General features: G+C 39.4%; 1 protein-coding gene across 3 annotated transcripts in view; it reads right to left on the reverse strand.

Moving 5' to 3' along the window:
• The window catches only part of lrba (LPS-responsive vesicle trafficking, beach and anchor containing), an 856,602-nt gene that overhangs the window by 123,273 nt on the left and 720,006 nt on the right, over positions 1-13,323 (reverse strand). For all 3 annotated transcript variants that reach the window (XM_048526975.2, XM_048526966.2, XM_048526981.1), the window contains one exon: positions 431-598. In XM_048526975.2, coding sequence (XP_048382932.1) covers positions 431-598 — 168 coding nt within the window. The remainder of the gene's footprint in view (positions 1-430; positions 599-13,323) is intronic.

Here is a 13,323-nt window from a genome sequence, read left to right on the forward strand (position 1 = left end):
TGTCTGTGTGGAGTTTGCACATTCTCCCCATGTCAGCGTGGGTTTCCTTTGGATGCTCTGGTTTCCTCCCACAGACCAAAGATGTGCAAGATAGGATTGGCCATATTAAAGTGCCCAGGGATGTTTAGGTTAGGTGGCTTAGACATGGGAGATTAGGGAAATGGGTCTGGGTGGGATGCTCTTCAGAGGGGTAGTGTGGACTTATTGGGTTGAATAGCCTGTTTCCACACTGTAGGGATTCTATGATTACAAGTAAACATACTCTATGCTTGCTTCATGGGTTGCTTAAAATAAATTGGGAAACCAAAGATGGACTTAACTAAGGTTGAATCTTTTCCTAACTCCTGCTTCTGCTGTGTCTAGTGCTTCTGGCAAAAAAAAAACTCTTCTGGTTCATTCACTCAAGCACTCTGTTTTACCATCACCTTACCTCTCTTAGTACCGGGTCACTGATAGAATTCAGATTGACAGCTCCTTCATAGGTCAAGTAATAGAAGACATTGAGGCTTCGAACAGCCTCAGGCCCCTGCTGCTTATATCCAAAAATCAGGTCAATCCACTGGTGAAGCTGGCAGGAAACAAACTCACTCTCCAGAGCCTGCAAATCACAATAGAGGGGTAATATTAGTGCTGGGTTAGAAATTTAGTTTCTAAACTAGGGACACATTTTATAGAATCTACCTTTTTGAGCTGTATTTAGGAGATCAACTCATACATTGCAGCCCATTATGTGAGTGGCTTTGGAGCTTGGGTGCTCATTAACATGGCCTCCAGGGGAGTATGTCTATTCTCTGAGTAAAAAAATCAAAACAATGGAGAAAGATAAATTTAACATCAATGCCTCAATATTTTAACAGTCCCAGGCTTCCTAGTAAGTGAACATTGTTAAATCTGTCATGAAAGTGAGGTGCAAGAGAGCATCCTTAGCCCTCCTACCCCAGTGTGCTATTTTTGTAATGAAGGGGCATCTGGGCAAAACACCAATAAGGCGATGTTGGGTGATTATTCAAAATGTTTAAGGGGTCTTAACAGATAGTTGAAGAAAGGATTGAAGGTAAACAGACTTCTACTCCCAAACTTTTAGGTAAATTCTAAAGCCAAGGGGCCTTCTTGCTGTTGCTAACCATGCAGTCCAGTGTCCTGTTTCTGGTCCCAGGCCCAGAGTAAAAGCATTGCCAGATTAACGACTACTGCTCAGCTTGGACTGGGTGAGCACACTTCTGGAATGCTCTTTTGGCAAGACAATTAAATGAACCCATCAATTTTGGCCACAGAGTAAGTGAGAACTTTAATGTTGTATATCTATTGTAATGGTACTATGGCTTCAAGAGGTGTTTTTTTTGAGGACAGGTTTTAAGGCAGAAATGATGAGCCGTCTATTGAAAGTCCATAAAGTAAATAGCTTGTTAGGGCTTGGAGTCTTTTTTGTTGGAACAAGAGAAGCAACCTGAATTGAAGGAGCAAGCTCCCACAGAACCAGGGTTTTTAGTTGTCAGCAGTAGCAGTTCTGGGTCTTGAAGCTGCGTGGCAACTGCAGTACACTTCTCCTTGCTACTCTCTCCTTTAGAGTTTTATCTTGATGTTTTTCTTCCTGGACTGAAGAGTTACCTGTGAGACAATCTGTTTTACTGAATTTGCCTTTTTCCAAAGGTCTATTTGTGGGATTTTCCTATATTGGAACAATTAACTAGTAATACTAAAATAATGTATTACTCTGTTGAGTTTTCCAGTAGAGTTGCTATTCCAATTTCTTGTTTCTTTCATTGTATTTTAACTATAGTGGATGAATAAAATGTGTTTTGCTACAAATCTGTTTGATCAATCGAATTGCACCTAGAACACAACGCCTGGGACTTGCCTTTAAGTTAAGAAAATGTTAGATTACGTTCTTAATATTTTTTGAAGGAGCTTGGTCTGATCCATAACATCATCAACTTCAATTACAGCCCTGATTGTTTTAGAACTCGACAATGTATATGAGGTGTTGCTGCTCCAGTTTGCGGGTGCTGTCAATGTGACACTGGAGGAGGCCCAGGATGGACATGTCTTAACTCAAGAGTTTTGTGAAAGGGACGTTGTGTTTGGCAAATGTATTAAAGTTCTTTACAATGCAACTACAGTCTTCATAATGTGGAATCTGTAAATGTATTTGGATTTCCGAAAGGTATTTGCTAAGGTGCCACATCAAAGGTACTACACAAGAAAAGAAATCTCAAAATATTATAATTAATATATGTTAACATTGATAAACACTTGGCTACCTATCAAGTAAATGGGTTGAGATAACTGAATCATTTTTGGATTAGCAAACTATAATGAGACTGCTTACAGGGATCAGTGTTGGGGCCCCAAATATATATTTGTATACTTGGATGAAGGGACAGATCATACTTAGCCAAACTCACTGGTGATGCAAAGATAGAAAGCAAAATGAGTTGTGAGGAAGACACTAAGAATCTGAAGCTGGATATATCTAGCTTAAATGACTGGGCAAATTTGGCAGATGGAATATAACATGGGAAGATGCAAACTTGTCCACATTATCAGGAAGAATAGAAAAGCATAATATTATTTAAAAGGAGAAAAACTGCAAGGATCTACAGGACAAAGGAATCTAGGTGTCCTTGTACATGAATCACTAAAATTGTAGGTACAACACATAATTTGAAAGGGAAATGGAATGTTGGCTTTATTCCAAAGCAATGGAGAATCAAAGTAGGGAAGCCTTATTGTAGTTTCACAGGGATTTGGTGAGACCACACCTGTAGTACTGAGTAAAGTTTTGGTCAACTTACTTAAAGAGAGATATGCATGTATTGGAATAACTTCAAAGAAAGTTCAGTATGTTGCTTCATGAGATGTAAGGATTGTCTTACAAGAAAAGCTTCAAAAGTAAAGCTCATAAATTAAGGAGTTTCAAAAAATGAGAGGTGATCTTTCTGAAAGCCATAAACAAAAGATTCTGAGGGGATTAACACGTTGGTTGTTGGGAGAATGTTTCTTTTTAGAGTCTAGAATAAGCAAGAACAGTTTTAAGAAAACGAGTTTCTTCTGTAAGACTCAGCTCAGAAGGAATTTATTTTCTCAAATCGTTATTGGTGTTTTGAATTCTCTTCCACAAAAAGTAGTGAAGGCTTGGTCATTAAACATTTCAAGGCTGCCGTGGACAGAATTTTAATTGACAAGGGAGTCATGGATTACGCAGGAGAAGTAGGAAAATGGAGTTTTAGCCACAACCAGTAATGAATGGGGTAGCAGGCCTAATGAGCTGAATGGCCTGCAATTCCTCCTATTTCTTATTTTCACTGGCTTAGTGAAACAGCAAAGTGAACTATTCCTTTAGCAGTACTATGCCATACAGTTGAGATACTGTGGAGTAAGACATTTGGTGAAAATTTTGAGTTGGCTTATCAGCACTGAAATTTCTTTTAAATGCAGAGATTGTGCAGAATTTTGTTTTACAACTGTTTTGTTATCAGTTAGAATGGAGATATGTTCTAGGAGTCTTTATAGGGGCAATTTTTGTTTTTTTGATCTGTGTACCAATAATGACCATGTTTTCACATATTAACTAATCAATGTGCCTTTGACATATGATAATATCTATACAAAATAATGAATTATTTAAAAAATGTTCTTGGTCCTAGCTGCAAAGTATCCACTGGTATATTTCATAAAGTAATTATTTAAATAATGCAACAGCTCTATGATTTAAACTTCTGAATGTAGAATTGCCACCAAAATAAATATAGTCTATATTTAAGGCTGCAATGGGTTACTTGAGTCAGAATAATAAATTATGTAGAGCAAACCCAATAGCTAAGTATGCAATAAATTCAATATTTAGTAAGCACTTACTGGGAATAAAATACCAGAATTCCGACTTGCTTCATTAAAATGAACACATTTGAGGATATATGTAGTCTACATGCAAAGTCCAAAATAACTATTCAGCACAACACAAAGTCACACAGGAACAAAACTCCTCTAATATGTTCAAATCAGGACAAGCTGTTTGATTGCCATTGCAGTTTCATGTCACATTAAAGCATGACAAACATTAAACCATACACTTAAATGGCAATTTATATCATTTAAATGTTTACTGCTGGAGCAGCTCATCATTCATTTAAATGTGACTTTCTGACAGCTAATTTCAGTTAATTTTCTGTATCCACTTAATTAGAACTTTCAATCAAGAAAGAAGAAGGGCTTGTAAATGTTTTGTAGATGGGTTGACATTTTCTTCTTGTTACAATGAGACTAGTGAATTGTAAACCATTCCCCATAATGAATTATCAGATAGTATATCATGCCAGAGCAAAGGCTGACCATATGGAAATCTGCTGCAATGTTTCTTCTAGACATATGCTTTCGACAGAATTTTATTTATGTTCACATATAAACTTGAACCACCACCATTCCTTGATATCAAAGGATAATTTACAGACATGATGCTTACAACAATGATAATGATTCAACGCACTACAGTAAATGGCAATTGAATCTCTAGAAATAAAATTAGATAATTAAAAATTGAGTTACATCTACTTATAGGCTTTAAAGAATCTTTTGGGTGTCTGTAGGAGTGAATTTATTTGTGATTAATGAAACAGTACTCTATAAATAGTAAAGTGAGTTGCAAGTAAAATAATAAAGTAGAATCTGCAAATTAATGAATCTTCCCAAGTATATAATACACCAATACAAGCAGGGGTAAGTCAATTTGTTTTCTTATTCAGGGAATTGAAAATATTTCCGTGTTCAGTTATTTTTCTCGTTTCACAACAAGCTTCAAAGGAACATAAGTGACAGAGAATTTTAATCCAAATTTTGCAGGAGGGATTGAAATCCTACAACATGAAACCACACACAGAAACATTAAAAGTGAAGGAGAGAACACGTCAAAAAATTAGGTTGTTCCTCAATCAATTGTCATATTTAAAGATTAATTACATACATATTGTACAAAACTGCCTTTCAGTAAAACACATTACATACTCTATATATTTTGTCCATAATAATAAAATGCAGCAATCTGAGGTTTTACCCTCAGATTGTACACATGTCTGTTGCTCTGATTGTAACAAATTAGATGAAAGGAATGGTATTCATCATTCATCTCCTCTACCACTGGCCATGGAATTTCAACGGCTTGCCAGGGGAGACTTCCAGTCACCCAGCATCTCTTTAAATTTGATGCTATCTACAGAAGATCTGCAATCTTAAGCAAAATAATCTACAGGGAAATCTTCAAGCAATCAAACGGAAGAATCCTCATTGAGACACAGAGATAGCAACATGAGTAATAAAATAGAGGAAACCTAAATTACATTTATATCATTTCACAAGAAGCAAAATGACGACTGAGACATACACTAGGCTTAGTGGAAAGCCACAAAACAGAAATAACAGTTACGTTGATTTAAAGTCTATTCCTTTTAAAAAATCAGCATTTTTTTTCTGAGGGAATGATGTTCTGCAATTATAAACTTATTTTTTCAGGATCAACTAGGATGTCCAATAGTAATTATCATTCACTGTGCAACCACAAACTCAGTTACTATTAGTTGATTGAGACCTAACCTTTTCACATGTCGCTGGAAGGAGAATAATAACTAATTAAACTAAATTCATCCAATCTTAGTGATCAGTGTGAAGATTTCACTGGTGAAATTTACAACAGTGCACCCTGTGGAGGAGCAGAGCATCATTAACAGCAACCTCTAGATTTCCAAATTTAATTCAGTAAGAGCTGAGAGCAGAAGTTGCCATCAGTTTTACTCAACAATAACAGAACGCCTTCACAATGCAAACCAATGACATCATAATTCATAACTGAGGCATCACGGCAAGGTATCAACAATATGACTACTTGTTTGAACAAAAATAGCACAAGTATATCGCATTTACGCATCTGTTAAGAGAACCAGATTACATTTTATTAATCAGAATTGGCAACTTAAATTGTAAATTAAAATTTGCCCAGTATCAGTAAGCCAAATATCGAAATTCACAGTATAATGGGCTGTGAAGTATGAAAAAGGGAGGAGGAAGTAAAAGAGGAAGAAAATCCTAGATCCCATTAAATGTTACATGCCTAAGTCTGCAGGTCACATAATCTCCATGAAAGTGTTATTTCTTCAATGGATTTTGCGATACATAGAAGAAATAATATCTTCAATTGTCAGCAAGTATTGAATTGCAGTAATTTTAAGGTGAATTCATAAGAATCCCTCTACCACCAATCATTACTCAAGCCCAACAAGATAAGTAAAGTTCAGCTGCACTATGACATATACATAACCACACTTTCGACTGTCAAGAGGTGGAACATTTTTCTCAACAGCTCTCAGTGGGGCACTTGAAAGTATTTACATGTCCACAGCCAATTATGTTGCGGCAAATCAAGAGCTGCCACTTAAACTAGGCTTTGGTTTCATCTTCAAAGTGCCTCGGATCTAGCCAGGTTACACTGCTATGGGTACAGAAAGAGTAAATCAGAACTAAGTCAATCTCCTTGTGGGATATCTTACTGGGGGAATGTCTGATATAGTTTCACTCTGCACGAAGTGAACTGCCTGTCAATTAACCTTTCAGTTGATGTCAGAAGTTCAATTGAAATCTGCAGTGTGTGTCTTGTTCTTCTAGTTTGCACTATTCCTATGCTTAACTTTGATGGAAATAAAATTCACGAAATTGCTCACTGCAAGTAAACAGCATGGGATACCATGACAATTCTGGAAGCATATGATTGCTGGTTGAAATCTGAAGCTTCCAAAAATCTTTCTTGTGAATTAAGGATCTTTCCACAATAACACCATTTAAAATTTTTCAAATTGACATGGGTTTGGAATGGAAACTAAAGCTCATAATTCTAGACTGTACAGATTGTTACTCCTGTAGGATGCTCTCTGCAACATTGCCAAAATATGTTTTATTCTATGTCACAATCATGCAGATTGAGCTCAACATTCAAATTTAAATTAATAGTTCCAACACTGTTTTGTCTTGATATAAATCAATCTAATTCTTACGCTACTAAATAATTGCCAGCTCAGGCTTGCATAACTCACTATATAATGCTGTCTAGGGATGGCACAGTGGCTTGGTAGTTAGCACTGCTATCTCACAGCACTAGGGACCCGGGTTCAATTCCACCCTCGGGCAACAGTCTGTGTGTGTTTGCACATTCTCCCCATGTCTGCATGGGTTTCCGCCGAATGTTCTGGTATCTTCCCACAGTCCAAAGATGTGCGGGTTAGGTGGATTCGTCATGCTAAATCGCCTGTATTGTCCAGGGGTCTGCAGATTAGGTGGATTAGACACAAGAAATGCAGGGTTATTGAGAAGGGGTAGGGGAATGGGGATGGGTCTGGGTCTGGGTGGGATGCTCTTCAGGAGGGGCAGTGTGGACGTGTTGGCCGAATGGCCTGTTTTCACACTGCAGGGATTCTATGATAAATGTGAAAGAAAACTTTTAGATATCTAATTTATGTGGTATTTATAAAATAAAACATTTCAAATACAATAACTCAAAGAATAAAGATTGTTTCTGTGTTGTGTCATCAATTCTGGAGTGGTTGTGGCCCTGCTTTAGTGGTAATGAACAAGACATTTAAAGGATAGTTGTAACTTAATTATGTAAATCAGACATAATATAGAGATTCAATAACATTTCAACCTGCAAGAAAGGCCAGAGAGCTTGCGGGGAGTATTCCATCAATCTCCTGGCTTGTGCCTTTAGATTGTGGACAGGCTTTGGGGAGTCAGGAGTTGAGTTATTCATCTCCGTACTCCTTCTACCCTGGTCTTGGAGCTATTGTATTTATGTGGAAGTCCAGTTGAGTTTCTCGTCAATGGTAACCCCCAGGATGATTGTAGTGAGGGATTCAGTGCTGGTATTGCCACTGATGTCAAGTAGCAATGGTTAGATTTTTTTTATTGGTGAGTCATAGCCTGGCATTTGTGTGGTTCGAATGTTACTTGCCATTTGTCAGCTCAAGTTTAGATATTATGCAGGTCTTCTTGCATTTGAATATCGATTACTTCAGTATCTGAGGAGCAGCAAACAGATCTGAACTCGGTGAATCAATGGTGAACATCCCTATTTGTGACCTTATGATGGAGGGAATGTCATGGCCAATGGTGGTTGGGCTCAGGACACTATACTGAGGAACACCTGTAGGGATGTCCTGGACCTGCGAGAACTGACTTTCAATGACCATGACCATCCTCCTATGTCCCAGACATGACTCCAACCACCTTTCCAATTCCCACCGATTCCAAATTTGCTCGGGTTCCTTGATGCCACACTCGGTCATGTGTGGTTTTGATGTCAAGGGTGGTCACTCTCATTTCACCTCTGGAATTCAGCTCATTTGTTCATGTTTGAATCAAAGCTGTAACAAGGTCAGGAGCTGAGTGCCCCTGGTGGAATCCAAACTGGGCTTCACTGAGCATTGCTGAGCAGGTGCTGCTTGATCACACTATTGTTGACACCTTCCATCACTTTACTAATGATCAAGAGTACACTGATAGGGCAGTAATTGGCTGGGTTAGATTTGTCCTGCTTTTTGTGCACAGGATATACCTGGGCAATTTTAAACATCGATGCAAAGACACCAGTGTTGCGCCTACATTGGAAGAGCTTGGCTAGGAGAGCTGCAAGTTCTGGAGCAGAAGTCTTCAGTACTATTGCTGGAATGCTGTCAGGGCCCATAGCCTTAGCAGTACCCAATGCCTCCAACCTGTTCTTGATTGCACTTGGAATGAACTGAATTGGATGAAGTCTGTTATCTGTAATGCTTGGGACTACTGATGGGGACTGAAACGGATCATTCTCCATGGCAGGCTGATGGAGAAAGTGAAGTCACATGGGGTCCAGGGTGTGCTAGCTAGATGGATAAAAAACTGGCTAGGCAACAGGAGACAGAGAGTACTAGTAGAAGGGAGTTTCTCAAATTGGCGACCTGTGACCAGTGGTGTTCCACAGGGATCTGTGCTGGGACCACTGTTGTTTGTGATATATGTAAATGATTTGGAGGAAGGTGTAGGTGGTCTGATCAGCAAGTTTGCTGATGACACTAAGATTGGGGGAGTAGCTGATAGTGAAGGGGACTGTCAGAGATTACAGTAGAATACAGATAGACTGTAGAGTTGGGCAGATAAATGGCAGATGGAGTTCAATCCGGGCAAATGCGAGGTGATGCATTTTGGACGATCAAATTCAAGGGCGAACTATACAGTAAATGGAAAAGTCCTAGGGAAAATTGATGAACAGAGAGATCTGGGTGTTCAGGTCCATTGTTCCCTGAAGGTGACAATGCAGGTCAATAGGGTGGTCAAGAAGGCATATGGCATGCTTTCCTTCATTGGGCGGGGTATTGAGTACAAGAGTTGGCAGGTCATGTTGCAGTTGTATAGGACTTTGGTTCGACCACATTTGGATACTGTGTACAGTTCTGGTCACCACATTACCAAAAGGATGTGGATGCTTTGGAGAGGGTGCAGAGGACGTTCACCAGGAAGTTGCCTGGTATGGAGGGTGCTAGCTATGAAGAGAGGTTGAGTAGATTAGGATTATTTTCATTAGAAAGACGGAGATTGAGGGGGGACCTGATTGAGGAATACAAAATCATGAGGGGTATAGACAGGGTGGATAGCAAAAAGCTTTTTCCCAGAGTGGGAACTCAATTATTAGGGGTCATGACTTCAAAATGAGAGGAGAAAAGTTTAAGGGAGATATGCGTGGAAAGTTCTTTACACAGAGGGTGGTGGGTGCCTGGAATGCGTCGCCAGCGGAGGTGGTAGATGCAGACACGTTAGCGTCTTTTAAGATATATTTGGACAGGTATATGGTTGGGCAGGGAGCAAATGGACACAGACCGTTAGAAAATAGAAGAGAGGTTAGACAGAGGATCTTGATCTGCACAGGCTTGGAGGGCCGAAGGGCCTGTTCCTGTGCTGTAATTTTATCTGTTCTTTTTGTTCTATTCACGTGGCACTTTTGGCTGATGATTGTTGCAAATACTTCAACCTTAGCTTTTGTACTGATGTGCTGGGCTCTTCCATGATTGATGATGGGGATATTTGTTCAGCCTCCTCCTCAGTGAGAAATTTAATTATCCACCACAGTTCACAACTGGATGTGGCAGGACTGCAGAATTTCGATCTGATCCTTTGGTTGTGGGATCATTTAGCTCTGTCATTCACTGCTTATGCAGCTTGGCATACAAATGGTCCTCCTTGGTAGCTTCACTAGGATGAAAATTCATTTTTAGGCATGCCTGGTGCTGCTCTTGACATGCCCAACTGCATGCTGGCTTGGAGGTAATGGTTGATCGGGAATATGCTGGCCTATGTGTTTGCAGATTGTGTTGCAGTATGGTTCTGCTGCTGTTAATGGCTTAAACGACCCTTGTGGATGCCCAGCTTCAGTTGCTATATCTGTTCAAAGTCTGTCCCATTTAGCATGGTGACAGTGGCACAAAACAAGGTGGAGAGCATTCTCAATGTGAAGGTGGTACTTTGACTCCATAAGGACTGTGCAGTGGTCACTCTTACTGATACTGTCGTGGACAGATGCATCTGCAGCATGCAGATTGGTAAGGATAAAGCTAAGTACTGGTAACTACTGATTCATAGCTGAGGGAGGGCAGTATGTGGTAATCAGCAGGAGGCCTCCTTGCCACATTTAATCTGATGTTATTACACTTCATGGAGTCGGGAGTCCATATTGAGGACTCTCACAGCAGCTCCCTCCTCGTTGTATAGCACTGTGCTGCCACCTCTGCTGGGCTTGTCCCACCAATCAGACAGAACACATCTGAGAATGGAGATGGTGGTGTCTGGGACAGTGTCTATAAGATACAATTCCGTGAGTACAACTATGTCAGGCTTGACTATTTTGTGAGACAGATCTCTCAATTGTGCCACTAGCCCTTAAATGTTAGTAAGGAGGTCTTTGTAGGGACGACAGGGCTGTTTTTGCCATTTCATTTCCAATGCCTCGATAAATGCGAGGTAGTCAGTCTGATTTCATTATTTTGCTGAGACTTCTTGCTGATTGAAACATCTCAAAGGACATTTGAGAGTCAACTACATTGCTGTCGTTCTGGAATCATATTTAGGCCAGACAAGGATGACAGATTACCTGCCCTAAAAAAAAACACGTATGGAACTAACCACTAATCCCAATTCAGCAAGTGTTATTTTTGTTATAAAATTCGAGCATATAAGATAAATCTGTAAGTAGTAACACTATCTTCAAGTAAAATAGAATTTCCCACCTTCAGTAATTTTTACAGACTTTTCAGATTGACAGCGAGGAATTAACATGCTCCTGACATATTTTGATGTTTTCCTGGTCCTAATCACAATTGTCAGCAATGTCACATTTCTTTATTAGTATAAATGGCAGCTCACCACCATTTTCTCAAGGGGAACCAGGGACAGGCAATAAATACTGGCCCAAATAGTGTCCCATGCACGAATAAAAAGACCTTTCAAGATCAGAATAGAAGGCCTTATCAATGAATTGAAGAATTTTGGATTGCATTTCATCTTGAAGCAAGAAACAGAGTTTCTATCCTTGTGAATAGTGCTCAAGATTTCTGCTTACAATGTAAGCTTAACGCTACATTTGGGCTTAACAAACCATCCAGTATGATAATGCCAACCCTGATCAAATCATCATCTGCTGTATATCACAAAATCTTGTAAAAGGGTGTGTGTTCACCTCTTTTGACATTAAACAATGTCCAGTTTACTTCAGATCATCCTAGATTGAGCACAGAATGCTGATTGTACTCGACTAAGTTATGCTTGCAAGCCTGGGGACATAATGTTCATCATTAGATACAATTTTCCAGTTGGACAACATTTATTATTATCATGTAGTTACACGAGAATCCAATTTAAGATTACAAACCAGGTGTGTAGTGATGCATTTGTGCTTGCCAGAAGCTAGGTATATCTATACAGAGGACACTGTTGATGTAGTCAAAAAAAAATTCATGTGACCATTTTGTCTTTCCAATTGAAAACCAATAGGCCAATCTTTCTTCATTGAATTCCTACAGTGTGGAAACAGGCCATTTGGCCCATCGAGTCCACACTGACCCTCCGAGGAACATCCCACCCAGACCCAGATATCTACCCTACTCCTTTCACTATGCATTTACCATGGCTAATCCACTCAGCCTGCACATCCCTAGACACTGTGGGCAATTTAGCATGGCCAATCCACCGAACTTCGACATCTTTGGACTGTGGAAAGAAACCGGAGCACCCAGAGGAAACTCATGCAGACATGGGGAGAACGTGCAAACTCCACACAGACAGTCAACTGAGGGTGGATTCAGACCTGGGTTCCTGGTGCTGTGAGGCAGCAATGCGAACCACTGAGCCACTGTGCCATATTCCCATGGCAATACCTTGACCAAATAGTGCTGCCTGATCTGAAAACGGTTAACTGTTCCTGACACATTTCCATGCGAATGGTGCAACCAATCAGCATTTTCTTATGTTGGGTATATTAGTACCTTTTTTCTAAAATCATGTCTGTTTCTTGCATTCAGTCCTGATGAGTACAAAATAAATGATTTTGACTGAACTCCTCTAAGCAATGTTTTCATCAAATGTAAGGGGACAAACTGTAATGTTTTTGGACAATAATAAATTTTTATCCAAATATCCCAGCAACCTTCAACCTGGTTACAGTACCAAGACAGAAATTAAGATCAAAAGCCAACTGATCATCCAGAAAGGATGCCTAAAAGCAGAAGGGTTGAAGAGTGAAAAATTAAATGTACACATAAAGTAGAAACCAAAGATGAATATTCTAAATTCTTGTGTAAAGAAACAATGATTCATTCACTAGATTACATCAGTTTATCTGTTTGCAGAACAGTGGATAGAAGCTCTCGGAAGTACTCTGTCATTTGGTCAAAAGGTAGCTAAAAAGAAGAAAGCTGCTTGAATAGCTCAGAGATGGCAAAGGGCTAGGATTTTCCCAGAAATGGCCTGTGACAATCATGAGATAGGTTTCATAGAAATGTACCTTGCCAATGATAATTGCACCCATGAGATATGAGGGGGAAAGCTGTTGTCAGATAGGACTCCTGACCCATTCTGCATGAATAAAGAACAGCAAAAAGAACTGACAAGGGAATTGGTTATGGATAGGCAACATGAAGCGCTAGGTATGAAATTAAAATACAGGACCTCAAAAGTAATAATCTCTGGATTATGTCAATGTCTTTCATGAAGGGACAAAAAGTAAGGTTGCTAAATTAGCTGATGACACAAAGATATGTAGGT

Source organism: Stegostoma tigrinum, chromosome 1 (genome assembly GCF_030684315.1).
Source record: "Stegostoma tigrinum isolate sSteTig4 chromosome 1, sSteTig4.hap1, whole genome shotgun sequence".
NCBI classification, from domain to species: domain Eukaryota; kingdom Metazoa; phylum Chordata; class Chondrichthyes; order Orectolobiformes; family Stegostomatidae; genus Stegostoma; species Stegostoma tigrinum.